The sequence below is a fragment of the Pteropus vampyrus genome, unplaced genomic scaffold (genome assembly GCF_000151845.1).
Source record: "Pteropus vampyrus isolate Shadow unplaced genomic scaffold, Pvam_2.0 Scaffold635, whole genome shotgun sequence".
In the NCBI taxonomy this organism is placed as follows: domain Eukaryota; kingdom Metazoa; phylum Chordata; class Mammalia; order Chiroptera; family Pteropodidae; genus Pteropus; species Pteropus vampyrus.
This window is the reverse complement of record NW_011889416.1, coordinates 247,374-275,329: the sequence shown is the minus strand read 5'-3', so window position 1 is coordinate 275,329 and position 27,956 is coordinate 247,374. Positions and strand designations below refer to the sequence as shown.

Genomic DNA, 27,956 nt, shown 5'->3' with positions numbered 1-27,956 from the left:
GCTGCAGCTAATTGGGCGTGGTGGCGGGGACCCAGGCAGCAACCTTGGGACCCACTCTCCCCTCGTCGCTCCGCAGCGCCACCTGCCTGCATTCTCCTCCACCAGCCGGCCCAGCGGCGCCGCCTCCCGCTCCCGCCCTAAGTCACGAAGGTTCCCAGCGGCTCGCTGCGTGCGGGACGTGACAAACGTTAGCCGCACGTCCCACCAGTAAACTCACAGACGGACAGCGCCTCGGAGCAATGGCAGCGCGCCGGAGCCTTTGGGCTGCGTCCAATAGCGGCTGCTGTGCGCGGTGCTCTGGGTGTGGCGGCCGGGAAGGGGCAGGGCTGGGGGCGAGGCTGGGGGCGGGGCGGCGGGTTCCGGTGGCTATAGTCGTTCCGCACGCGTTCCTCTTCTGTCTCTGCCGCTGACTGATCCCCTGCTGCTCGCAGCTGCTGTATTGCTAGGATGTCGCTTTCTAACAAACTGACTCTGGACAAGCTGGACGTGAAGGGGAAGCGGGTCGTTATGAGGTAATTCTGCCTATTTTCCCGCGCACCCCTGGGGCTCTGCCTCAGCTTCTCCGGCCCGGGCCGCCTTGCTTCCCTGCCTGTCCAAAGTTGCTTTTAGTGCTCGGCTCGTCCCTGTGGATCCTAGTCGTGCTGGGCTAGGCTGCCTACCATTGTGACCGAGGCTTTGCCCAGGTTTAACGATTTCTAACCATATTTTCCCCAGCACAGGAAGACAGCCGTAGTTGCCCTTTCGGGATGGCTCCACCGAGGAAAGGCTCAGGTTGCTGGGACACATTTTGCCAGCTTTCTCTTTTCTGCCATGCAGTTCCGTCGCCTCTAGCTCTTAGTTGGCGTGGCGGGACCTAAGGCTTAGCCTGCAAATCCCTAGGCCCCAAGGTAGGGACCTTGAAAGGTCATTTGGTTAGTTTCCCTGCCCTGCCCCCAACCCCCGCCCTAGACCATCACAGGCAAAGGATAAACCGCCCACATTTTAAAGGCCCCTGCAGAAAAGGAAATCTTTTTCAGTGATTTAAATGTTCAGGAGAAGAACTCCCCCTACCCAAAGCATTGGGGGTAGGAGAGTGAAATGGGGCGGGGTGTACTGAAGGCTGCCCTGCAGAGCTTACGTAACAGGCCTCTACTGCCCTACCAAGTCGTTGGACCCCAGGCGTGGCGGAGTGGGGGAGGGTTGCATCAGGGTTGTGACACATTCTGGGTAGAGCAGGGTGTGGCTACTCTTGGTGTTCTCTAAACTCACCCCCAAGGGTGGCTAGAGAAACAGGATGTTAGAAGCGGGAAGGATTTCCCATGCGCTTTGTGGTCTCTTACTCTGCCCATGTGGATCCCCAGTCACTTAACCAACATGGCTTCTCCCTTATCTGCCCAAATTACCAGTATGGTGTATAGAACTTTTACATTTATTCTTTTTGTAACGTGGTACATTTGTGCATGCCAGGAGCAAAGTGCAGAAGGACAGGTATTTAACTGCTGCACTTGATTGTTATATACCTTGAGAGTATCCAAGGGTGGTGCTTTCCGTAAGGGCTTGCTTTGATAGTCTTGTGTAGTCTTGTCCTTTTTGGGAAGTGAGTGATTGATGGGCAGGCATGTGAATGGTGTGATTCAGCCCCTTTCCCAATTTGGGCTGGTTCAAGTGAGGGCATCTTTTGGATTTTAACAGTCACATAAGGCGGTAAGGAATCTCCCTTTACCCTAGGCTTAAGCATATGAAGGCACTATGATTTAGAGAATAGTATGAGTACCCTAAAAATTCATGTAGTTCCCCTTTCCCTCTTAATTTCAGTCTAGCCACTATTAATTTGCAAGTGACCTGTGCCTTGCTATGGGAATAGTCAGAAGAGCTCAATAACATCTGGCCATGAGAAATATCTGGTGTCTCATTTTTCCTAAATTATTTAGGCCTTTCCATTCTAGACAAAGTAGGAATTACAGCCATCCCAGTATTAGACAAGGGCCCTCTCTACCCATCAGATGATGTTAAGGAAAGGGCATAGACCCTATGAAAAACAGGTCAGGTGGACATTGGCATGCAGCCAGATCTTGGGTTTTGATTATTTCCTCCCATCTGCTCTATGCTCAATGCTGACCTTTCCAGATGCATGCACCATCTGAAAGTCAGTGGATGGGGCATCAACACTGGTCATCTTCCTACAATTGCAGTTTGAGGCTTTATCTCCTCTCTCCTGGGTAACTGGCTTGAGGAATTAACTGGGCAGGTTGGGAGTGAGACTAGAGGAGGTACTTACCTTTTCTCTCTCTGGACCTAATGAAATATCTTTCTGCCCAAGAGCGCAAAGTTTCATTCAACACAGATTAACCCTGAGCCTTGAAATGGTTGGCTAGTCCTGTTTTGCTGATGGAAAATGACCTGTCCAAGGTCACTAAACTACCAAGTTGGTGGCAGAGCCAGGTCTAGAAGTCCATCTCCTTGGCTACTACCCACCAGATCTTCTGAATACTTGGACACAGTGAACAAAGACAGGTTAAAATAGACCTTTTGTCTGCTGAAGGTTGCAATTAATAATTTCCCAACCCTGTAGTCGGGATAAATTCTATTTATTTGGCTTGAGAACAGGAAGTTACTTTATTCCCTGATTATTAACATATCTTTTGAACAGAGAGTCACATGGTAGCACTACTTTTTGGAAAGCCTAGGCAGCCATTTTTGTCAGCTCAAATTTCTTTTTGTCTCAATGCTGTTATGTGGTGATTGCTGGCAGTGTTTCCAAGTTAGGGCCTCCTGAGTAGTGGCTGCTTCACTTGTCTCCTTTTTTTGTCCTGCAGAAGAGAGCTTTGATGTTTGTTGAGTCTTCTGGCCCCTGCTTTAATTGCCATGGGAAATCGATTTGTTGAGGGGACTTTTGATAGCCAGAAACCTCTGACTGAATAATTACCATGTTCCACATCCGTTTTTTGGGACACCAGTTAACTTACCTTTGAATAAACTTTCTGCTTATTTTTGCAATGTCATTTCCTTTCTTCTTCTCATTGGTTGCCAGTCATACTGCTTTGCTTTTTCTCTAACCTGTTGTTACTTGTTAAGCCACAGCCTGATGTAGTGGAAAAAGAAATGGAGAGGAAAAACAGCAGATTTAAAAGAAGGCTCTAACACAGCCGTAATACCCCAATTTTCCAGTCAAGGGCGGTAAAGCAAGGGTGGACCTGGTTCCTTTGAGAGCTTTTAATGGAACTGGACCTGGACTCCTGAGATTTTAGGTGATAGAGACTTGATATTCCAACTGAGCAATATTTTTAACACTTTATTTTGAAATAATTATGGATTCATAGGAGGTTGCAAAGATAGTAGAGAGGCCTTTGTTCACCCAATTTACCCATTGTATACATCTTAATAATTATAATACAATATCAAAAGTAGGAAGTCGACTTTAGAATAAAGCATATAGTTCTATGCTATTTTATCACGTGTAGATTTGTGTAACTCCCACCACAATCAAGATATAAAAAAATTGTTTGATCACCACCAAGATCTTCATTATGCTACCCCTTTAGTTATAGCTCCTCTTCCTCCCTTCTTAACCTCAGGTAATTACTCATCTGTCTTGTTTCTAAAATTTTGTCATTTCAAAACTGTTATATAAGTGGAATCACACAGTCTATTACATTTTGGGATTGGCTTTTTTTCACTCAGCATATTGCTGAATAGTATTCTGTGGTATAGACATTACACCATTTGTTTAGCCATTCACTTACTGAAGGACATCTTGGTTATTTCCAGTTTTGGGCTATTACAAATAAAGCTGCTGTGAACATTGAACATTCATGGACAAGTCTTGGTATGAACATATGCTGTCATTTCTCTTGGGGTAAACACTGAGGAGTAGAATTGTTAGGTCATATGCTTAACCTTTTGAGGAATTCCCAGACTGATTTTCCAAAGCAGCCACACAATTTTACATTCCCACCAGCAGTGTATGAGTGCTCAGTCTCTGCATCCTCGTCAGCATTTGGTGTTGTCATTATTTTTTATTTTAGCCATTCCGATAGGTGTGTAGTGATGTCTGACTTCATGCCTGAAGTTAAGCTTGGGAGTGTGTCAAGGAAGTGGAAAAGGGGTACAGATTTTACATAGAATGGAACAAGTGGAATGTATAGGCAAGAGCAGTTTCTGTGGAGTCCATATAGAGGAGGAGCTAAAAGCAGAGTTGTTGCTGAGAGAGTCTAGGAGATGATAAGGAGAGGTAATCCACAGGCAATGAGAAGAGAATTCAAGTCCATTTCTCATCAGTAAGCTGTGCCATGGCTGCTTGGATAGATGAGACAGATTCTTGAGTGTTTCTGCCCCCCAAATTTCCTCCTTGTAAGGGCTTGGTGGTAGGGAGAAACACTGTGAGGGGTGCCTTGTGCTCAACCTCATGCCCTTAGCCCTTTTGACTTTGGGCCTTCTGGGAGGCTGTAGGGAGAGAAAAATGACCAGTGGTAATGGGATACTTTAACCTCTTTGGAATGCACTTAAGGGCTGGCAAGGGCCTTGTTCAGGATATTTAAAGAAGATGCTTAGAATCAAGTAGCCTGAAACTAAGGAGAGTGTATTTCTTTCTTCAGAGGCATGTGTACTGCCTTTAGCTTTGAAGACTTTAATTAAAATGCTTGAATATAGAATTATTCCCTCAACCCACCTTTGGAAAGGCTGTTCTTCAGTGAGGTAGATTGGAGTACAGGCATACCTCGTTTTATTGCGCTTCATTTTATTGCAAGTAACAGATAATGTGTTTTTGTTACAAATTGAAGGTTTGTGCAATCCTGCATTGAGCAAGTCTACATGTGCCATGTTTCAACAGCGTTTGCTCACTTTGTTTCTGTGTCACATTTTGGTAATTCTTGCAATATTTCAAATTCTTTCACTGTTATTGTATTTGTTATGGAGATCTGTGATCAGTGATCTTCATTTGATGTTACTGTTGTAATTGTTTTGAGGTGCCGCGAACTGTGCCCATTTAAGACAGTGAACTCAGTTAAGTGTTATGTGTGTTCTGACTTGCTCTACTGACTGGCTGTCCCCCCATATCTCTCCCTCTCCTTTGGCCTCCCTATTTCTTGAGACACAGCAATATTGAAATTAGGCCAATTAATAACCCTACAAAGGGCCTCTAAGTGTTCTAGTGAAAAGAAGAGTTGCACATCTCTCACCTGAAATCAAAAGGTAGAAATGATTAAGCCTAGTGAGGGAGGCATGTTGAAAGCTGAGATAGGCTGAAAGCTGTTATCCAAGTTGTAAATGCAAAGAAAAAGTTCTTGAAGGAAATTAGAAGTGCCGTTCCAGTGAATACATGAATGATAAGAAAGTGAAACAGCTTTACTGCTGATACGGAGAAAGTTGTAGTGGTCTGAATAGAAGATCAGACCCGTCACAACACTTTTTTTAAGCCAAAGCTTAGTCTAGACCAAGGCTCTAACTCTCTTCAATTCTTTGAAGTCTGAGAGAGGTGAGGAAGCTGCATAAGAACAATTTGGAACTAGCAGAGGTTTGATTCATGAAGTTTAAGGAAAGAAGCTATCTCCGTAACATAAAGTGCAAGGTGAAGCAGCAAGTGCTGATGTAGAAGCTGCAGCGTTATCCAGATGTAGCTAAGATGATTAACGAAGGTGGCTACATACACTCAGTAGATTTTCAATGTAGATGAAACAGCCTTATATTGGAAGAAGATGCCATCTAGTACTTTCATAGCTGGAGAGGAGAGAGCAATGCCAGGCTTCAAAGCCTCAAGGGACAGACTGACTCTCTTGTTAGGGGCTTATACAGCTGATGACTTTAAGTTGAAGCAGTGCTCGTTTACCATTTGGAAAATCCTGATGTCCTTAAGACAATCTGTTCCACCTGTGCTCTATGACGGGAACAAAGTCTGAATGGTGGCATATCTGTTTACAGTGTGGTTGACTGAATATTTTAAGTCCACCGTTGTTGCTTAGAAAGGGTTCCTTTCAAAATATTACTGCTCATTGACAATGTACCTGGTCATCCAAGATCACTGATGGAGATGAGATTAATGTTGTTTTCATGCCTGTTAACACTCATTCCGCAGCCCATGGATCAAGGAGTACTTTTGACTTTCAAGCCTTATTATTTAGGAAATACATTTTGTAAGGCTCTGCCATAGATAGTGATTCCTTTGGTAGATCTGGGCAAAATCATTTGAAAACCTGGAAAGGATTTACCATTCTAGATTCTGTTAAGAACAATCATGATTTATAGGAAGAGGTCAAAACATCAGTATTAACAGAAGCTTGGAAGATGTTGATTCCACCTCTCATGGATGACTTTGAGGAGTCCAGGACTTCAGTGGAGGAAATAACTACAGATAGAAACTGTGTTAGAAATAGCAAGAGAACTCTAATTAGAAGTGGAGCCTTATGATGTGACTGAATTCCTTCAATCTCATGATAAAACTTTAATGAATGAGGAGTTGCTTAAGGATGAGCAGAGAAAAGGGTTTCTTGAAGTGGAATCTTCTCCTGATGAAGGTGCTATGAAAATTGTTGAAATGACAACAAAGGATTTAGAATATTACATAAACTTAGTTGATAAAGCAGGGCAGGGTTTGAGAGGATTTGACTCCAATTTTGGAAGAAATTCTACTGCAGGTAAAATGCTATTAAACAGCATTTCATGCCACAGAGAAATTGATTATGAAAGGAAGAGTCAATCAATCAATGTGGCAGATTTCATTGTCTTATTTTAAGAAATTGCCACAGCCACCTCAGCCTTTAGCAGCCATCACCCTGACCAGTCAGTGGCCATCAACATCGAGGCAAAACCCTCCACCAGCAAAAAGTTTATGACTCGCTGAAGGCTCAGATGATGGTTAGCACTTTTTAAGCAATAAAGTATTTTTAAATTAAAGTTCGTACATTGTTTTTTTTAACACATATGCTGTTGTATACTTAATAGACTGCAATATATAGTATAAACATTTTTATGTGCAGCGAGAAACCAGAAAGAATTGCGAGACTCTTTTTATTGCAGTATTTGCTTTTTTGCAGTGGTCTGGAACTGGACTTAGAATATTGGTGGTCTTCTAGGACCTTGTAATTGTCTGCTAGGCCTCAGCCTTTGAGAGGAAGGGCTAGGAATGGAGCTTTATGATCAAGCACAGCAGCAATCTTCTTGATTAGGTCATACTTTCTGTGTAGTTCCTTAGTGTGTTTTTAGTGTAAACAGTAGTATAAACGGAGCTGCTATGCCAGAGGAACTGCCTGGCATGTTTTATGCTTCAAGTCTTTGGAATGTTAGAACAGGGCAAAATAACCTTTGTGGGCCAACCACAACGTTTTGTCCCAAAAAACTGTTTGCAAAGATAGCAAGAAAACAGTTATGACTATGGACTGATGACTACTGGAAAGAAAATTAACGTTGTTTAGAATTAACATCATTGTTATGTTATCTGTACCAATAGAAATGCTTTCCTTATATTGATGTAATTGTTCCCCCTCCCTTTCTTAAGTATCCATTGCCTTTTTCTCCTACTTGGAACACTGGGCTTCTGCCTGAATCAGCAAGCTCCGAATGGCTATTCTTATTTACTCTAAATGCTTGTTACTTCTCACTTTGAAAGGTCTCTTATTTTTAGATTAATATTAGTAATAATTGATTTGCCTTTTACATCACAGAATTATGTTTTTGGAGCAGTATTAACATATGTAATAATAGTTACCACTTTTATGGTATTTACTCTGTACCAGGTACTCTTCTAAGCATTTTACAGATCGCTAACATTTAATTCTTACAGTAACATTCTACAGCTACAGAAAGAAACCACTTAAAAACAAGTCACGGGGATATGGTGTACAACTTAGGGAATAGAGTCAATAATATTGTGATAGCATTGTATGGTGTCAGATGGTTGCTCAACTTACCATGGTGATCATTTCTTTAGGTATATAAATGTTAAATAACTGCTATACACCTGAAACTAATACAATATTGTATGTTAGCTTCTTTTAATAAAAATCTTTAATTAAAAGGCTCCTGGCAGGCAAAACTTAGACCTTACAAATAACTACCACACACGTTTATTTTTAGTCAGATTGAAGTAGGCTGATGTTCTAAGGAGTTCAGAAGAAGGGGGAAGGAATTACTGATTCTTAAAAATGGTAAAGTAGTAATCTGGGTAAGAAAGGAGACTACAGAGTAAATTATTGCTTGTGTCATCCTGATCACTTCCTTCTAATTGCCTGTTTGTCTAGTGGGCAGAGTCATGTGTTCCACTCCTCTCAGGCTTTTTGAAAGAGACTTAGTTATCTCTCTTTTGCTAGAAAGATCCTATGTAAACTTGCTTTTGGACACTAGGTTTCTTTCTGGTCTCAAGGCCCCCAGCTGTTTCCAGAAAGTATATTATGTGTTTTATTTTTCTAGTTATTTTTTCTTTTGAGTGATGTTAGTTTCACTGGGACCCAGAAATAATATCAAAAGAATCAGAATAAAAATGTGTTCCTTATTACCCCTCACACCTCCAGCTACTGCTTTTATCAGATAATATCATGCCAGGCCCACGTAGAAATCTTTTTAGATGGAACAGGTTTTAGCTTCCTAGTTCTTCAGGGCTAGTTCCTGTGATTTAAGTTAGGTTTTATTTTTTATTTTTAAAAATTTCGCTTTTAAAGTATGAGATACATACCCAAAAGGCACATATCATAAGCTCAAAGAATTATCAAAAAATGAACACATTTGTGCAATCACCCAGGTCAAGAAATAGAACATTACCAGAAACCCAGAAGCTCTCTCTGGTGTCCTATCCCAGTCAGTACTTATTCCCTCCTCCCCATGGCTAACCACTCTCTTGATTTCTAATACTGCGGATTGTTTTTAGGGTGAGTTTTGAACTTCCAACTTCAACTTATTTATAACTGGTTCATTCAAAGTACCTCTTCTAATCTTTGAAGGAACAATATATTGATCATGGTGCTGTACCTGAACCTGAAACTTTGTTTTTTTTTTTTTAGAGTGGACTTCAATGTTCCTATGAAGAACAATCAGATAACAAATAACCAGAGGTAAGTTCCCTGCTAAGCCTTGAGCTAGGTTTAAGATGTGGGTGGGTATGGGTATATAGGATAGAATGTTTTTTTTTCTCTTATTGTAGAACTACAGTAACTTAAGCCATATGATCTTGGCTTTCCATCAACCCACCACTTGGTCTGCTTTCTTATGATAATGTAGAAATTGAAAAAATTAAGGTAATTTTTTTCTGTCCCTGTTTTTTGAAAATTTGAAGAATTTGGGGTTATGCATTTTTAAGAATGTCAAAGATTAAGGTAACTTGGCTTCCCTTGCAAAATGAACTCTGCAAGAGAAGGATTTTTTAATATCTATAATTATTAAGCCTACGTGTAGTGTTACAAGCTCCTATTCCAGATGGCCAAGATAAAATACGTTTTTGATTTAAGGGAAAAGACTTCAGAAGTAATATTTTCAGTTTGCTTAGGCTGCTTCAAATGCGTTGGCTCCTAGATTTAGAAGCAGAAATTTTAAGTGATAGTACTGCTCTTGATTTTGACTAGATTGTAAAAGAAGATATTTATTTTAAATTTTAAATGAAGGGTTTGAGCTGGGAAGGTGCTTTGTAGTGATCTAGACCAGTGCTGTCTAGTGTCAATATAATATGAGCCACATATAATTTAAAATTTTCTAGTTACCATATTAAAAAAATAAAAAGAAATGGGTGAACTTAGTTTTCATATATTTAATCCATTAAATCCAAACAAATCATTTCAATATGTAATCAATAAAATAATGGGACATTTTTGAGATCCAGCATATATTTTACACTTAGAGCTCAATCTGGGCGAGTCACATTTCTAGTATTCACCAGGCACATGTGGCTGATGGCTACCGTATTGTAGAGTGCAGGTCTAGACCCAGAACATTTTCAGATATTGGCCCCGGAATGGAGCCTGGCAATCTGCCAAGCACATCCCCAGTGCACCATAATGGAAGGTCTTTGTACAAGGCAGCTCTGACCCTTCTGATTTTCATTATTTTCTGCAGCATACAGAAAAGATTGGAAATATGCCTATCAAGGTATTTAATGAATAAACAGCAGAGAGACATGTCTGAGTAGATCTTTTCATTTTCATAAATCCTTCGAGTTGATGAACAAAATAAATCTTTAGACATAATAGAACTTGCCGATAAGGGATAGCCTGAAGATTAATTTGCCTTCCTTGGGCAAACTTTGTACCTGGTTAAAGATTTCCTCTTTGCTTGGTATAAATGAGTTGTTATATCTGCCAAATAGCATAAGCTATTTGGAACATAACCAGGTTTTTTATTACTTGGTATTCTGCTGAAATGTCATCTTATCAGAGAGACTTTCCCTGGCTACCCTATCTAAAATCCCCTCCACCACTATTCCCCAATCATTCTTGTCCCCCTACCTTGCTTTATTTTCTCCATAGCTCTTAGTACCATCTGAGATAGATATATATTTTGTTTATTTGTTTATTGTTATTTCTCCTGTCATTAGAATTTCACTTCCACGAAAGTAGAAACTTTTATTTACGATTGTATTCTGGGAATCTGGAACAGTACCTGGTACAAAAGAAGCATTCAATAAATATTTGTTGAATAAATAAATGATTTTCTTATCAATTTTAATTTCTTAAAGACTGACAAAAAATGGGAAGTTAGTAGCAGGTTCGTAACAGCAATTTGAAATATGTAAAGGAAGTTTAATTATTTTTTTGGTTAAACTATAATGTAATAAAGACGATGCATTATGCAAACCACATTCTGTATAATGAATATATTTTTTCCTACTTAGGATCTGTAATGGGTGCAGAAAAGTTATTACAGTTCTCTCTAAATTTCCTTTAATGTTTTCGGGATTTAGGAATTTTATATTCCACAGTCACATGAGAGGGTTTTTTTTTTTTTTTTTTTTTTTTTTTGGCGTCCCCAAGACCATCCATATGTTTGGTGATTTGCTAGAAGGACTCATAGGACTCATTATATAGTTCTCACTGCTAAAGTTTATTACAGCGAAAGGATGTATGACAGGATCAGCAAGGGGGAAAAGACACAGGCAGAATCTGGAGAAATCCATGCATGGGTTTCTGATGCTCTATGTTTCCTGTGAGGGAACACACTGAATGTGCTCGTTTCTCCAGCAATGAAAAAATGCAATAATTGTGTGCAATGTTTCTGCCTAGAAAAACCCATTAGAACCTTGGCCCCTAAGATTCTTATTGGGAACTGGTCACGTAGGTACCCTCTACCTAGCAACTACCAAAATTGCAGACTCCCAGAAGGAAGTAGGTGTTCAGCATAAATCACCTTGTTTGTACAGACAGTCTAGGAACAGTGAATGGCTCTTGTCAGTTAAAGAACTGAAAGACCACTTTGAAAGCCAAATTCTAGACACCAGCCAAGGATCAACCTTGCAAGCAGGTTCTTCTAAAGATAGCTTTTCTGCACAGGGGGCAAAACAGGAGAATGTACAATCCTAGGGAGAGTTGGTATCGTAATTTACTTCTTCCCCTGAACATGAACCTAAGGACCATCATTGAGCCGAAAGTAGATTTGAAAGAATTTAAAGAAAAGGAGCTTTATGTTTTATGAGGCCGCGAATAGAATATTTTCCACTAATTCCTAGGAGTAACCTTGCTCTAATTGTTGTCTCTTTTTGGTTGCAGGATTAAGGCTGCCATCCCAAGTATCAAATTCTGCTTGGACAATGGAGCCAAGTCAGTTGTTCTTATGAGCCACTTGGGCCGCCCTGATGGTGTTCCCATGCCTGACAAGTACTCCTTGGAGCCAGTTGCTGCAGAACTCAAATCTCTGCTGGGCAAGTAAGTGCCAGGCTCTGGTGCTGGTGGAATCTGTGATAGGAGATGTTTTCAGGCATTTTGGTTCTTAACTTTCAGACTGCCCAAGAGTCTCCATCTTGTCCTCTCCCCAGGGATGTTTTGTTCTTGAAGGACTGTGTAGGCCCCGAAGTGGAGAAAGCTTGTGCTGACCCAGCTGCTGGGTCTGTCATCCTGCTGGAGAACCTTCGCTTTCATGTGGAGGAAGAAGGGAAGGGAAAAGATTCTTCTGGGAACAAGGTAGGACCTGTGATTTTTGACATTAGTGGGAGTGAGGATGGTTGAGTCTATAAGCCTTTGATTGAAGAATACAGGAAGCTCATGTTTATTTTTCCTTACACATCTTTTTATTGAAGTATAACATGCATATAAAAATGCACAAATACATTGCTTGATGAATGATCACAAAGTAAACACACCTGTGTAACCATAATCTAGGTCAAGGAATAGAATATTGCCAGCATCTCAAAAGCCTTCTTCATGTTCAAGTGGTTTTGAAATATCTTTGAAAAAAATACGTGAACACCATTTGAATGTAAGAGTATTCAGTGAACATGCTACTTCTAATTGTCCCTTTGTTACACACTTGGCCTGTGATACATGAGAATTTTTTTTCTGACAGTATGTGATAACCTATTGAAGAATAGGCTGATTCCCAAGTGCTGAGATCAGACATTCACATGTGGTTGTGGAGGTGAATGTCCATGCTACACCAGGTGTTCCTCCAGCAGGGTCAGTTTTAGATTTTGTGTCAAGGCTGGAACACTTTATAAGCAATAGGCCCTAGTGTATTATGGAAGGACAATCTGTTTTCTTATTTAGAAGGGGGAATTAAAGGCTCAAGCGTGGTATTTTTAAAACAGTCAATTAAATTTGGTATAATATGGGTTTTCTTATGTGATCAGTAAAAGTACTTTGCTAAGTCAAGCGGAAAGGGACTATTTGGGACAATTGATTATAGTTGGGTAAATAATGGTCACGATGATATTGCCTTGGATTTAAGGCATTTTTCTTAAAAGTGTAAAGCATTTTTCGAATTTCTCTTTAAGATAAGGAAGTACAAGTATCATCATTTCATGAAGAAAATAAGTCTCAGAAAAGCTGTCTGACTAAAGTTAGAGGGCAGTGGTTCTGTTACTGGCCTTTACATATAGCTTAGTCCATTAGATAAGAACTTTTTTTTTTTTTTTTTGGTAAAAAGCCAGACAATAAACATTTTAGGCTTTGCAGGCCACACAGTCAGTCACAACCATATATGGTCTGCCATTGTCATGCAAAAGCAGCCATAGGGGGAAAAAAAACAAAATTAAAAATCCAAAGAGAAACTTTCAAAAACCAACCATAGATAAGCTACAAAACAGATTATTATGACCTGACAACCAGAATTCAAATATTAAGCGATAAAGCTGGGTCTTTGAGGATGATTTGGAATTTGCCTTGTTGGTAGAAGCGAAGTGTAAGGCGCCCTTTGAGAACTTTCCATTTTTAAGGTCTGTAGTGTCTTGGGGAACAAGATGCTCGGTGGCTAGTGTCTCAATCTCCTGTTGTACTTCTGACATTTCTTAAGATTGTTGGAGTGCCTCCTTTCAAACAGTTTCTTTTCATAGCACTGTAGGCCCTAGTCTTGCCTTATTTTGCCTTTGGCATGGTCTTGCTATAGTAGTAGGAGTCTCATGCTGACCTAAAATTTGGTGCCCTTTTAGACTGAAACTCAAGCACAGACTCTAGGGCTTAGAAATGGCAGGAGGCAACCGGCAAATTGAGGCAAAACGTTTTATTCAGGAAGTGATGAACCAACTATGCTAGTCTATGACAGTTTTAGTTAACTTTACATTTAGTCTGCAATGACTTTCATTTCAGTGCTTGAAATTTTAGGAGCCAATTATGAGTTTAAAATGGATTAAAAAAGAACATAAAATGTTTCCTTTATTCAGTGTGCCTGCATTGGTTTTTAGGAGCATTCTTTTCCTTCTAGTTATTAGCAGACCAAAAATGAGAAATGGGATTTTATTATTTCTATAGCACCTTTTTTTTCATGAATAGCTTTCAATTTGCCATTTTTCCTCAAATAGTTATTTTTTAAAATATTTTTTATTTTTCAATTATAGTTGGCATACAATATTATATTAGTTTCAGATGTACAACATAATGAACAGACATTTATATAACTTATGAAGTGATCACCCTGATATATCTAGTGCCCATCTGACACCATACATAGTTATTACAATATTATTGACTATAGTCCCTATGCTGTACTTTACATCTCCATGACTATTTTATAACTACCATTTTGTACTTCTTAATCCCTTCCCCCTTTCACTCACCCCCTAACTTCCCTCCCATGTGGCAATTCTCAAAATGTTCTCTGTATCTGTTTGTTCCTGTCTGCTTATTTTGTTCCTTAGATTCCACATGTAAATGAAATGATATGTCATTTGTCTTTCTCTGTCTGACTTATTCTACTCAGCACAATACTTTCTAGGTCCATCCATGTTGTTGCAGATGGCAAGATTTCATTCTTTTTTTATGGCTGGGTAATCTTCCATTATATATGTTTACCCCGTCTTCTTTATTCATTCATCCACTGATGGACACCCAGCTTACCTCCATATCTTGGCTATTATAAATAATGCAGTGAACATATGGATGCACATGTTCCTTCAAAGCAGTATTTTGGGTCTCTTTGGATAAATACCTGGAAGTGGGGTTACTGGGTCCTTCTTTGTCTTTTGTTATAGCCTTTGTTTTAAAGTCTATTTTGTCTGCTATAAGTATTGCTACCCCAGATTCTTTTTTTCATTCTCATTTTCATGAAACATCTTTTTTCTTTTTTCATCCCTTTCAGTCTGTGTGTGTCGTTGATCTGAAGTGAGTCTCTTGTAGGCACCATATATGGAAGGGTCTTGTTTTCTCATCTATTCAGCCACCCTATCTTTTGATTGGAATATTTAATTTTTTTTCTTTTGAAGTACTTGTTAATAGCTATGTAGTTATTGACATTTTATTATTCATATTTTTGATACATATTTTTTTCTTCTTAAAGAAGTCCTTCCAACATTTCATATGATAGTGGTTTGGTGTTGATAAATTCCCTTAGCCTTTTTTTTTTCTTTTTTCTTTTTTTTTTTTTTTTTTGTCCAGGAAGCTCTTAATCTGTCCTGCAATTTTAAATGATAGCTTTGCTGGATAGAGTAACCTGGTTGTAGGTCCTTCCTTTTCGTCACTTTGAATATTTCGTGTCATTTCCTGCTGGCCTGCCAAGTTCTGTTGAGAAATTAGCTGACAGTCTATGGGAGCTCCCTTGTATGTAACTAACTGCCTTTCTCTAGCTGCTTTTAAGATTCCCTCTTTGTCTTTAATGTTTGGCATTTTAATTATGATGCATCATGGTGTGAGCTTGTTCACGTTCACCTTGTTTGGGACTCTCTGCGCTTCCTGGGGTTGTATGTCTACTTCCTTTGCCAGGTTAGGGAAGTTTTCTGTCATTATTTCTTTAAATAGGTTTTCAATCTCTTGTTCTTTTGGTACCCCTATTATGTGAATGTTGTTATGCTTGATGTTGTCCCAGAGGCCCCTTGGACTATCCTTACTTTTTGAGGGGAGAGGGATTCTTTTTTCTTGATGCTGTTCTGACTGGGTGTTTTCTGCTACCTTGTTTTCTAAATCACTGATTTGATCCTCTGCGTCATCTAAACTGTTGATTCTCTCTAATGTATTATTCATTTCAGTTATTATATTCTTCATTTCTGACATTCTTTTTTATGTTTTCTATCTCCATTTCTATGTTTTATATCTTTGTTAAAGTTCTCACTGAGTTCACATACTCTTACTCTTGAGCATCCTTATAACCAGTGTTTGAGTAAACAGTTCATTGAGCATCCTTATAACCAGTGTTTTGAACTCTGCATCTGGTAGATTGCTTGTCTCCATTTTGTTTAGTTATTTCTCTGGAGCTTTGTTCTATTCTTTCATTTGGGACATGTTTCTTTGTCTCCCCAATTTGGCTGTCTCCCTGTGTTTCTATGTATTAGGTAGGGCTCCTAAGTCTCCTGGTCTTAATAGAGTGGCTTTATGTAGTATGTATCCTTTGGGGCCCAGTGGTGCAGTCTTCCCTGGTCACCTGAGCCAAGTAGGTACTCAAAGTGTGTCCCTTGTATGGTTGTATGTGCCCTCCTGTTGTAGTTGAGCCTTGTTTGCTGTTTGCACCTCGGTGGGACCTTTGAGTTAATTGGTTGTGAGGCCTGGCTGGGTAGGGGCCGACCTGATGGAGTATGATTAACTTTAGCAGAACTCTGGTGCCTGCCCAGTCTGCCTTTTGGTTGTGTCTTCCTCAGATGCAGCCCTGGATGGTGCTCAGGCTCCTGCTGTAATAGAAGCAGGCCACTGGGCATGCTGGCCCAAGGGCCTCCTGGGAGGGACCCAGCTGCAGGCCAAGGTCAGCTGCAGCTTATGCTCCTCCTGGGCCACCTGGCAAGAGTCACCAAGTAATATGCAGATGGATGCCACCCATGCTATGCTTAGTGGTGCCTTGAGAGGCCAAGCCAAGAACTGTGGCTAGGTGCTGCTAATTCTGGGCTCAAGACTGCTCAGCAAGAGGTATGGGGCACATCAAGGTCAGATGCTGCTTCTTTGGGTTTTGTGAACCTTTGTGAGATTTAAGAAAAGTCTACAGCATGAACCAAGACAGGCCATTTGTATGGAAAAAAACCCACTGGAGGCAGCTTGAGTAGGTCCGCAAATTGGAAGTGACTGGATCTCAGGGAATTACCTAGGTGGGACAACCTATGTCAGCCAGGTTGATAGAGACGCACAGGTATGGCGGCTACCTGAATCTGTAACCTGGGTGCAGGGAGGGCTCAACAAAGGAACAATGGCCCAAATCTGTGATGCCTTTTGAGCTGCTGTCCCAGGCTGGAGCTCAGAGCAAGTGAGTCAGTCACCAAGTAAGTCTGCTACGGGCCCTTTAAAAAGAACGTTTGACTCTTCCAGCCCTCTGTCTCACTCAGCCACAATCGCCTCTGGTTTTCACAGCCAGAAGTTGTGGAGACTTCCATTCCTGGCACTGGAGCCCTGGGCTGGGGAGCCTGGTATGGAGCCGAGACCCCTCGCCCTGCCGAGGGGATTTCTGCAGCCAAGATACTTCTCCCAATTCTCAACTGTCTCACGCAGTTGTGGGACTGGCCCGTTTCGTGTCTCTGCCTCTCCTACCAGTTTCAAAGTGGCTTCTCATGCATGTTCCCCGTCGTAGGACTTCTGTTCAGCCAGACCTAAGGCGACTCTCAATGATGGATGTTCTGTAGTTGTAATTTTGATGTGGTTGTGAGAGGAGGCAAACACAGCGTCTACCATCTATGCCATCTTGACTGGAAGTCCCTATAAACAGTTTACAAATAGAGGGGTTATTATTCCTTTTTAATATATGGGATAGAGAGCAATTTGCCAAAGGTTACATGGTGAATTAGTGTCAGAGCTAGGCCTAGAACCCAGGTCTCCTGCCATTCAGACAATGTTTTCATTACTATATCACTCATCTTCCAGTTACCAGTGGCATATGTTATTCTATTTTAGGGAGATTATGGAGGCTCTGCAGTCTTTAGTTTTAGTGCCCCTGCATTCTTTGGGTCATCAGAGGAAAGCCCCTGTTCTTTGTGGCAGTTGCCTTCATCTTGATACTTTAGGAGGATGGGAGTGGGCAGTGGCTAACATGAACATCTGCTCTGTGCTATATACTCTTCTGTGCTATGTCTCTGTTAATCTGTCTTCCTGTGCTTTTTCACTTAGTCTCCTACTGGAGACTCTTTGTTCATCCTGCCATCCTGCCCTCTGTCTCTTTTTGGGGGAATCCCTGGATAGTGAGCTGACATTTCAAATCCTTGTCTTCTACTTTTTGTTCCTCTCTCTCTCTTTTTATAGAAGTGTATTTCTTGTTTTCTCAGATTCCTAACTTCAGGAAAGGCCATATAAAATGCCTCCTTTTAATCAATATAAAATGTTTCTGGGGTCCTATCTTGTCATGTTTCCATCTGTCTTTTGTGTTCCAGCCTGTCCTTGTTGTTTTCATGAAGAATATGTGTGAGGACCTCTATGCCTTTGCAGAAAGGCCTTGTTAACCAGCATTTTGAGTCAAGTATAATCTGAACTTTTACAAGGAGAATATGTTAAAATGAGGATATGAGTCAAGATAAGGAGAGGGAAGAATAATTAGAATCTTGTCCTAGGAGCTGGGGAGAGGTCAAATGGATGTTGTTAGCTTCGTGTGATTAGAGGTTAAGCCATTGTTCAGGAACCTTAGGTTTGCAATATGAGGGAAGGCGAAGGAGAGCAGAAACATGCAGAAATGACCAAAAGACCTGGAATATTTGGAAGGAAGAACAGGTACTGTTGCTAATTGTAAAAATTGATGTCCCACCAACTCAGGGTCTTTAGAAATATTTAAGTGGACTCTTGATATGAAATCCTTTTGCAGTTGTCTTTGCAGCCATCAACATTTCCAGTTGTTGATTTTCTCATTTTTTGTTTTTCTCTGCAGGTTAAAGCTGAGCCAGCTAAAATAGAAGCCTTCCGAGCTTCACTTTCCAAATTAGGGGATGTCTATGTCAATGATGCTTTTGGCACTGCTCATCGAGCCCACAGGTACTAAGAGTCTTGTTTGATGTCAAGCTGGAAGCAGTATTCCTCTGTTTACTAGAGCAGCTCAAGCTCTGGTTTGATTTTGGAGATTTCTGTATTACACTGTGATCCTGTAGGCTTCTATCTCCAATTGGAGCTACTGGTTAGACTGTGGCTCTTGTTTAAGTATTCCTGATCCGAAGAGGAAATAAAAGTAAAAAATGCTGAGAATTGTGGAGCTTTTTGTCAAGCTTAAATAAGTAGTTGCTCTTTCTCACTTTTGATATTTCATATAAAGCTAACCCTTTGTGAACATTGTGGGATCAGAATCTTATGCTGTCAGTAGGAAGCAAATTGAGGACTCTTCTGTTGTCATCAACTGGCTGATTATGTATTGGGATTAAACCTTTGGCCTGAAGACTAATAATTGGGTATATTAAATTCTACTTAAGGTCATTGCTTTTTACTTGTACCCCTTGACCTTGCACTGTTAGTCAAAAATCTTATTATGTACCTGTGTTTTTTTTTTTTTTTTTTTTGCAGTTTAGGGATGAAAACCATAGTCTCTCAGAATCTCCGAAGTTAAAGTATTTCAGTGATAAGAAGATGGCCTCTAGAATTGGGAGAATTGGTAGGGATTGACTAAAGTTTGAATGTCTCTGGTCTTTTTTAGCTCCATGGTAGGAGTTAGTCTGCCACAGAAAGCTGGAGGTTTTTTGATGAAGAAGGAACTGAACTACTTTGCCAAAGCCTTGGAAAACCCAGAGCGACCCTTCCTGGCCATCCTGGGCGGGTATGAAGAACTCTTCAAGATCATGCTTTCAGTAATGTGTTTGCCTGGTAGTAGGCCATAACTTGGGCAATTTATTGTCAGATAGCACAATCAAACTGGGTATCTGAGGATAATTTAATAAAGCGACTATCTACCAAAGGTAGCTTTTAGGGAAACTCAAAAAGGACAGTACAGTAATCCGGGGCTAGCAACAGCCATCACCATCATCATCTGTAGGCCTGAAGAAACAAAGGGAGGGAATAGTTATTAGAATCCAGAGAGGGTAGTTGTTTGGAAGGGGCCCCTCTGATAGGAACTATAGCCTTTGGTCAAGGGACATACGAATAGTCATATGGCAGGGAGGGGGCCGAGAACATAAATATTCTGATATCTTTTCAATCTCCTCCTAATTTACTCCCTCCCACCCTCAGTTGGCTGTAAGCCAGAGGGTTAAGGTGTTTCCTTGATGCAGTCCATGCAGGTCAGTCTCCTGGGACAGAGAACAGAGCCAAGGATAGAAGGTGGTTCTGGAGGGAAGAATGGGAAAGATCCACCATAGGTGCTCATCTAAAAATTAACGAAGCATTTGAACCTTTCATAATACGTACAATCTGGCAAGGAATAACTGAAAATCTCTTCATGTATGTTTAATATATCTTTTAGAACTCATTTCTCCAGATTACATACCATTTTATATTTTGCCCTGTGGGTAAAGGTACCATGTGGATAATAATATTCTAATGGCTTGGTTAAAAACAGAAATTTTAGAATTGTTGGGTCAAGAGGCTAGGAGGATAAATTCTAGGTGATAGAGTGGGGACAGGGACCTGGGACTGCTTGGAAAAGATAACTTCCTGTCACTTGGCATGGCTATCCTAGGTAGTAGCCTCTTTATGGCTGGATGTCTCTGACCTTCTATGAGCAGGGTTTCCCATCCCTCCCAGCCCCCCCCCCCCCCCATGAGACTGAACTCATTCATCATTTCCCCATGAAAGCTGACTCTGGAGTTGGGTATTAATTTCAGGTAGCATAGTTGCTCTAGGCTTTATGAGCCCAGTTTCAGGGTCCTAAAAATCAGGTGGGTACAGGTTATCTGTGTCCTCGAAGCATTGCCTCTCTTGTACACTGTGTTATAAAGGTCAGACTGATCCTTGCTTCACTGGAGATGTTATGAGCTGTCTGACCTTTTTCTCCAGCCTTCTGTAGACCTGGAGTATGGAAGTGAGTGCCACCTAGTGGTTATGATTAGGTTTTAGACTCAGTCCCAAGTAGATGTTTTAGGACAGTTGATGTGTGGAGGATTTTTTTGCTCTTTCTTGCAGTGTAGTCTCCTTAGACCATTAACAATTTTGGGGAAAGTTTTACATTTTATGAAAAACTATTGTGGAAACAAATATACACAGAAGTTGAGAGAACAGTATAATAAACCCTCAGGTACCTATCACCTTGTTTCAACAATTTTTTTTTTTATTTTTTAAAATTTTATTGTATTAGTTTCAAGTATACAGTACATTGGTCAGACATTTATATAGTTTATAAAACTAATTGCTCTTTCTCTCCTCTGGCTCTCCTCCTAGCCAACACATTAATGTTAACTGCAATCCCTTTGCTGTGCTCCCCATCCCTGTGACCATCTATCAATGACTAATTTGTACTTCTTTAACCCTTCACCCCATTCTCCCAGCCCCTCAACCCCTCTCCCCTTTGGCTGTCACCAGATTGTCCTCTATATTTGTGAGTCTCTTTTCAATTAGGTTGTTATTTTTGTTCCTTAGATTCTGCATATAAGTGAAATCATATGGTATTTATCTTTCTCTGTCTGACTTATTTCACTCAGCATAATAACCTCTAGGTCCATCCATGTCAGTGCAAATATTAATGGCTGAGTAATATTCCATTGTATATATGAACCATAACTTCTTTATCCAGTTATCTGTTGATGGGCATTTAGATTGCTTCCATATCTTGGCTATTGTAAATTGTGCTGCCATGAATATTGGAGTGTGTAGATCTTTACGAATTATTGTTTTGGTTTTCCCTGGATAAATACCTTTTGCTGGGTCAAAGGTATATCCATTTTTAATTTTTTGAGAAACCTCCGGACTGTTTTCCATAGTACCAATTTGCAGTCCCAACAAGTGTATGAAGGTTCGCTTTTCTCCACGTCCTCTAACACACTTGCTGTTCTTTGATTTATTGATGATAGCCATTCTGACAGGTGTGAGGTGATATCTCATTGTGGTTTTAATTTGCACTTTTCTGGTGATTAGTGACCTTGAGCATCTTTTCACATGTCTATTGGCCATCTGTATTTCCTCTTTGGAGAAATATCTGTGCAGGTCCTCTGCCCATTTTTTAATTTGATTTTTTTTTTTGTTGTTGTTGAGTTGTATGAGTTCTTTATATATTTTGGATAGTAACCTCTTATCAGATGTATCATTAGAGACTATCTTCTCCCATTCAGTCAGTTGTCTTTTTTTTTGTGTGTTGATGGTTTCCTTTGCTGTACAAAAACTTTTTAGTTTGATGTAGTCCCGTTTGTTTATTTTTTCTTTTGTTTCCCTTCAGATTTTATCTGAAAAGAAATTACCGTTAGCAATATCAGAGAGTTTACTGCCTATGTTTTCTTCTAGAAGTAGAAGTTTTATGGTTTTGGGTCTTAACATTTAAGTCTTTAATCCATTTTGAGTCTCTTGTATACAGTGTAAGAAGGTGGTCCAGTTTCTTTTTTTTTTGCACGTATCTGTCCAATTTTCCCAACGCCAGTTATTGAAGATACTGTCTTTACCCCATTTATATTCTTTCCTCCTTTGTCATATACTAAGTGAGTGTTGTTTCAACAATTTTCGACATTTTTGCCAATCTTGTTTCATCTATCCTCTAATCCTTTTTTTACCTGGAGTATTTTAAAGCAAGCCTTAGATATCATATAATTTCACTTATAATACTTCTGTATGCATCTCATAACTAATAAGGAGATTTAAATAACCACCATGTTATACATAACAAAATTTAAGTTTCATTTAAAATACCTAGTCTGTATTCAGAAGTTCTTGATCATCTCAGAAATGTCTTTTTACAGTTGGTTTGTTTAAGGATCTAAACGAAGTCCATGCATTGCATTTGGTTGTCAAGTATCATTCTATAATAGTCCCCTCTTCCTTACTGTTTTCATTCTATCAACATATTGAAGAAGTAGGGAATTTGAGCTATAGACTATTTCACATTCTTTAGAAGCGGTTGAGTCTCTTTCTTCCTTTTTACTTATTTCCTCTTCACCCCTACCCCGTGTATGTGTGTGTGTGCATGTGTGTATATAACAGTTAATGCAGTCTTATCCTTTGTGATAACCAGCCTTTATAAGTGAGATAAGCAGTCTCTTGTCATCCATTCTCCCACATCACTATTATTTTGAACCTTCATTTCACAAATCCTAGCATAGGGCCTATCACTGACACATCAGTGATAGGGCCTATCATTGAAACATCATCTTGTTTATTGAATGAAGAGGGAAACAGGCCCAAGGTGATTTGTTCATTTAAGTGGGATTTTGATATATCAGAATGTATAAGGAAGACAAGCTATTTACTTACGTGGGGGATTTTATTTTATTATATTTTATTTTATTTCCCTTACATACCTTTATTCCTTTCTTTTTTTAACCAAAAAAAGGTTTTCTTATAAAATAAATTTTGGGCAAACATCATGCAGCCCTTCTTGATGATTTTTCTCCCAGAGAACAAAATTCAAAAGGGCCCTATGGGGCAGGGAACCCCTATGTGGGAGATTTTAAAGGTTGTGCTTCAAGCGAATTGGTTTTTCTTTAGTTTCTTTTTTCTCTCACAGGGAGGTGAAAGGATATGTGTATTTATTGTCTTATTTCCCTCTACTAGAATATAAGCTCCAAAGAGGTAGGGATCTTTTGTTTTTGCCACTTTGTTTCTCAGAGACCTAGAATAGTGCTTGGCACAGAGTAGGTGCTCAATAAATGTGTTGAATCAAGTGATCCAATAGAATAATGAATGCCATAAAACAAATGTCCCAGCCACTGAGCATAGACTTAAGAGTGTGAATATCTGTCGATTTTTGCTCAGTATATATTCATTTGATATATAATGTGATCCCTGCTGTAGGGGTAAGACAGTTCTGAGTGGGCTCAGGGAATCCCACAATTAGCAATCTTACTTAGGTATAATTAACAATCTTGACTCTCTGATTTTTATTTTGGTGGGGGGAACAAAAGAGGCCTATTTGGAACTCATTTTTCCTTTATAGTAGGCCTTCTTAGCCCTTCTTGGTCTAGAGCTATACCTGAAAACAGGGGTCCCCAAACTTCAGGCCACGGACCATTACCAATCAGTGGCCTGTTAGGAACCAGGCCACACAGCAGGAGGTGAGTGGCGGGTGAGCGAGCGAAGCTTCATCTGTATTTGTAGCTGCTCCTCAGCACTAGGATCACCACCTCAGCTCCACCTCAGATTATCAGGCATTAGATTCTCATAGGAGCACTGGCACCTGGTGCCAAAAAGGTTGGGAACCGCTGCCTTTAAAAGGATTTCTTAGAAATGGATTGGTCTTTTGGATTGGAGAAGTATAGGGCAAAGTTAATCAATACTTTTGTCACTTTGTGGGGGCATTTCTTTGTTCTTGTGCCTTGAAATAAAAACTCTGACTCTGTGTAATAGCACTTCCTTAATTCATTGTTAGTTTGGTGATGATTCTTGCTTTTTCTTCTAGAGCAAAAGTTGCAGACAAGATCCAACTGATCAATAATATGCTGGACAAAGTCAATGAGATGATTATTGGTGGTGGAATGGCTTTTACCTTCCTTAAGGTGCTCAACAACATGGAGGTAGGAAACCAGTGCCAGGTGGATTTGAAATAGCTCTCCATGAGAAATAACAATTTATGTAAATTTAAAAAACCAGCTTCTGACATGAACCCTAAAAACTTCCATTCTTATTTATTTTGACAAGTTGTTTTTCTTTTGTCTTGGAATTGTTACTTTATGTTGTATCTTATTTCTGTCTGCTTTGTGAGGTAATCATGTTCTTCGTATAGAGGCTGATCTTCATCATCTTGGTCCCCTATGTAGATTGGTACTTCTCTGTTTGATGAAGAGGGAGCCAAGATTGTTAAAGACCTGATGTCCAAAGCTGAGAAGAATGGTGTGAAGATTACCTTGCCTGTTGACTTTGTTACTGCTGACAAGTTTGATGAGAATGCCAAGACTGGCCAAGCCACTGTAGCTTCTGGCATACTTGCTGGCTGGATGGTGAGTCACTTGAGTGGTTGGTAGTATGAGTTAACAAAAACATTTTGGTATCATTCATTTAACCAACCAACAAGCATTTTAAAAGAATCTCTATAAGAAATCTCTGTCAGAGAGGGCTCCAAATGTACTGAGGCCCTCCTTGGAGGAGAATCTATGAGCGAAAGCAGTGGTATCAGATTGCTGCTGTGTTCATCAGTAATGTGGGGACAAAACAATTTTTTTTTGTTTATTCTAAATTAAAATTAACTATGTGCTGGGGACAAATGCAGTATACTTTCTTGGTTTAGGCTGTTCTGGATTATGTTGCTACCTAAAGCATGTATAAGAAATCGTTCTTTGAAAACATTAAGATAGTAAAAGTGTACTGATACTTTGTATCAGTATATGTGTATGTATGTGTATATTAAAGACTAAATATTTGATTGTTGTGTTCTCCACATCATTTTAATAGCTGAATAAAATTGTATCATGTTGACATACTAGTTTGCTTAATAGTTTTCCTTTTGTTAGGAATGTGGGTTTTATTTAGTTCAGTGTTTCTCATAGTGTGGTCCCAAGGATAGCAGCATATGCATCACTTTGGAATTTGGTAAAACATGCAAGTTCCTTGGGCCCATCCTAGACCTACTGAATCAGAAACTGGGGATGAAGCCTAGCAATTTGTGCTCAAACTAGCCCTCCTGGTGATTGTGATGCACACCAAAGTTTGAGAAGCTCTGATCTAGTTCTTTGTTTCTCAACTTCAGCACTGTTGACATCCCAGGTAGTTTTTGCTGTGTTGTGGAGGGCTGCTGTTGCATTGTAGGATGTTTAAGGCATCTTTGGCTACTAGGTGCTAGTGGCAACACCCTCCACAACTTGTGACAACCAAAAATGTCTCGACATTGCCACATGTTCCCTGAGGAGGGGCAGAATTGACCCTGGTTGAAAACCACAGATTTAGTTTTTTACAATCATAATAGTGTGGCTAAGAATGTTTTAATCAAATAACTTGAGGTTTTCCCTTAGACTTGATCTTCTATAAAGGGCATGAACAGGTTTATACTTTTAAAAGACTGAAGGGTATCTTGGTTTTAGAAGAAACTCTGGTGTTGGTGTTCAGCCTTAATTCTGGTCTTGGTGGAGGTGGTATTTGCTTCTCTAAGTAGCTTTTCTTGGTAGCTCATCCTCTCTTTTAACTCTACCCTATAGGGCTTGGACTGTGGTCCTGAGAGCAGCAAGAAGTACGCTGAGGCTGTCGCCAGGGCTAAGCAGATTGTGTGGAATGGACCTGTGGGCGTATTTGAATGGGAAGCTTTTGCCCGAGGGACCAAAGCCCTCATGGATGAAGTGGTGAAAGCCACTTCTAGGGGCTGCATCACCATCATAGGTAAGGGGTCCTGTACAAAGCTAATTCCAGTGTGAGCTGGCAGAATTCTTATCAGAGGAAAGTAGAAGGGAAATGGGTAATTTTTCTTAGGTTTCTTGACACTGGTTGCATCTTGAGAGCTAAATGGGCATATAATTCATGGAGGAGCATCTTAATGAGATGGAATTGGGGGTTCATCAGCTACCATTTGGGCTTGAGAGTGCAATGTCTTATAGTTTGGGTGCCAGTCTTTTTTCTTTTTTTCTTTTCTCTCCTTTCCCTTTTTACTTGGCTATTCATTCAACAGGTGGTGGAGACACTGCCACTTGCTGTGCCAAATGGAATACAGAAGATAAAGTCAGCCATGTGAGCACTGGGGGTGGTGCCAGTTTAGAGCTCCTGGAAGGTGAGGTTCTTTCTTGTTTTTTGGCTTGTTTGGGGGAAGGATAGGGGTTATGCAGTTAGAGGTGGGTAGAATGCAGTGGAGATAGTAGGTAGTGTTGTCATTAGCAGTCATTTTTAGCTGGGCAGTACAAATGGAGGAACTTTAAATAAAGCTCCTGGCATTCCATTTGAGGTGGGGAGGGGCAGATAGGAAAACTTACTCTCAAAGATGTTACACTCTAATGGACCTGGGACCCAAAATGTAAATGTTTCCCAACTCCTGGCCATATATCCTAAAGAGCAGACATGTTACAGAGAAGATAGAAGGTGGCGAATCTGGCTTAGTGGATCCTATAGTAATGCTGTCTCTGTGTGCGCTCTCTCTAAAACAGGTAAAGTCCTTCCTGGGGTGGATGCTCTCAGCAATGTTTAGTACTTTCTGCCTTTTGGTTCCTGTGCACATCCTGTGAGTCAATTTAGCGCTTTCCACATCTCCACTTGGTATTAACTAAAATCTTCACCCATGTCAGGATTCAGCTAGTGGCCAAGAGATGCAGCATTAGGAACCCTTAAGCAGTTGCACAGCATCTCAGCTCATCTTTACTGCACCCTGGATTTGCCTACATTCTTCAAGATGCCATTTGAATTTCTTAGTAACTAAACCATTGTGCATTCAAGAGTGCATGTATTTATATTTTGCCTGTTAAAAGAAAGTGAGCTGTTAGCTTAGTTCTCTTTTTAGAATAGCTTATTCTGGCTAGCTTTGTCATTGTTTCACTACTCAGCATGGAAACAAGATGAAATTCAAATTGTAGAGAGAGAGGGAGATGAAGTTCGTGATCTATTAAATAAATAATAAAAGTATCCATTGAAACTGGGATTTTTTTCCTGTCATTCTTTGTTAGGGTGAGAACACTCTTGAAGGGATCAAATCATCTACATTTCTGAATGCAAGAAATGGGGCAGCAGTGGTGTGGAGGTAGAGGAATTGTCTACTCTTGTATTAAATCCCACTTTATGACAGACATTGTGATAGGTACTTTATTTCAAATTTTATTTTTATCTGTTGCACATGACCATAATTTAAAAAGTCAAGGCTTATAAAAATTCCCACTTCCCAGAGGTGACCATTTTCTACTCTTAGCTTTTTTCTGATATTTACATTCATGTTTCTAATATGCGTATGGGAAGATTAGCTCCCTTATAGCCTGTTTCACAATATGTCCCCTACTTAATTCTCTCAATAGTTTTGTCATAATTCTAGATTACCTTGTGATTGTAAATACTATTCACAGCTGAGCTATGTTGTGTGCTATGATTACATTTACTTATGTACCTTTTAATTTTCTTTGGAGTTACTGATAGTTTAAAAATTTATTTTTTTCTATGTACCTCTCACTGATTCATTCCTAATATATGTAAACATATGAGATAGTCTTTTTATGAGAGATGTCCCTGCTGGAGTCCTGTGTTCCCATTCCAGTTTGTCTTGGCTGCCCTCTAGGTTTGCTGTACAGCTACTGCCCTGCAGTTTCCTAAGAGGAAACCCCTCTGGGGTAACCCTCTTGGTTTACTCTCCTTTTTATGAAATACAGATTTCACTAGTTTTCCTGGGAGGCAAAAATTTTAAGACTTTGTGTTTGAAAATATCTTTATTCAACCCTTATACTAGCCTGTTTAACTATTTATAGAATTTCCATTTGTATATCAATTTCTCAGACTTGAAGGCTTTGC

General features: G+C 40.0%; 1 protein-coding gene across 1 annotated transcript; it reads left to right on the top strand.

Annotated features, from left to right (window-relative positions):
• Positions 1 to 342: 342 nt before the first annotated feature.
• On the top strand, positions 343 to 27,102 carry PGK1 (phosphoglycerate kinase 1). The gene is made up of 11 exons (XM_011384935.2): positions 343 to 512; positions 8,970 to 9,020; positions 11,661 to 11,816; positions 11,927 to 12,071; positions 18,364 to 18,467; positions 19,117 to 19,236; positions 23,953 to 24,067; positions 24,311 to 24,490; positions 25,682 to 25,859; positions 26,146 to 26,244; positions 26,615 to 27,102. The coding sequence occupies exons 1-11, from the start codon at positions 448 to 450 to the stop codon at positions 26,653 to 26,655; spliced, it is 1,254 nt and encodes a 417-aa protein (XP_011383237.1). The 5' UTR covers positions 343 to 447; the 3' UTR covers positions 26,656 to 27,102.
• Positions 27,103 to 27,956: the final 854 nt, after the last annotated feature.

Bases quoted from the DNA above. Each gene is read 5' to 3' on its own strand.
- PGK1 (XM_011384935.2), top strand. From the start codon at position 448: ATGTCGCTTTCTAACAAACTGACTCTGGACAAGCTGGACGTGAAGGGG. The intron at 18,468-19,116 runs GTACTAAGAGTC...GGTCTTTTTTAG, and splicing joins ACTGCTCATCGAGCCCACAG to CTCCATGGTAGGAGTTAGTC. The intron at 24,491-25,681 runs GTGAGTCACTTG...TCTACCCTATAG, and splicing joins GCATACTTGCTGGCTGGATG to GGCTTGGACTGTGGTCCTGA.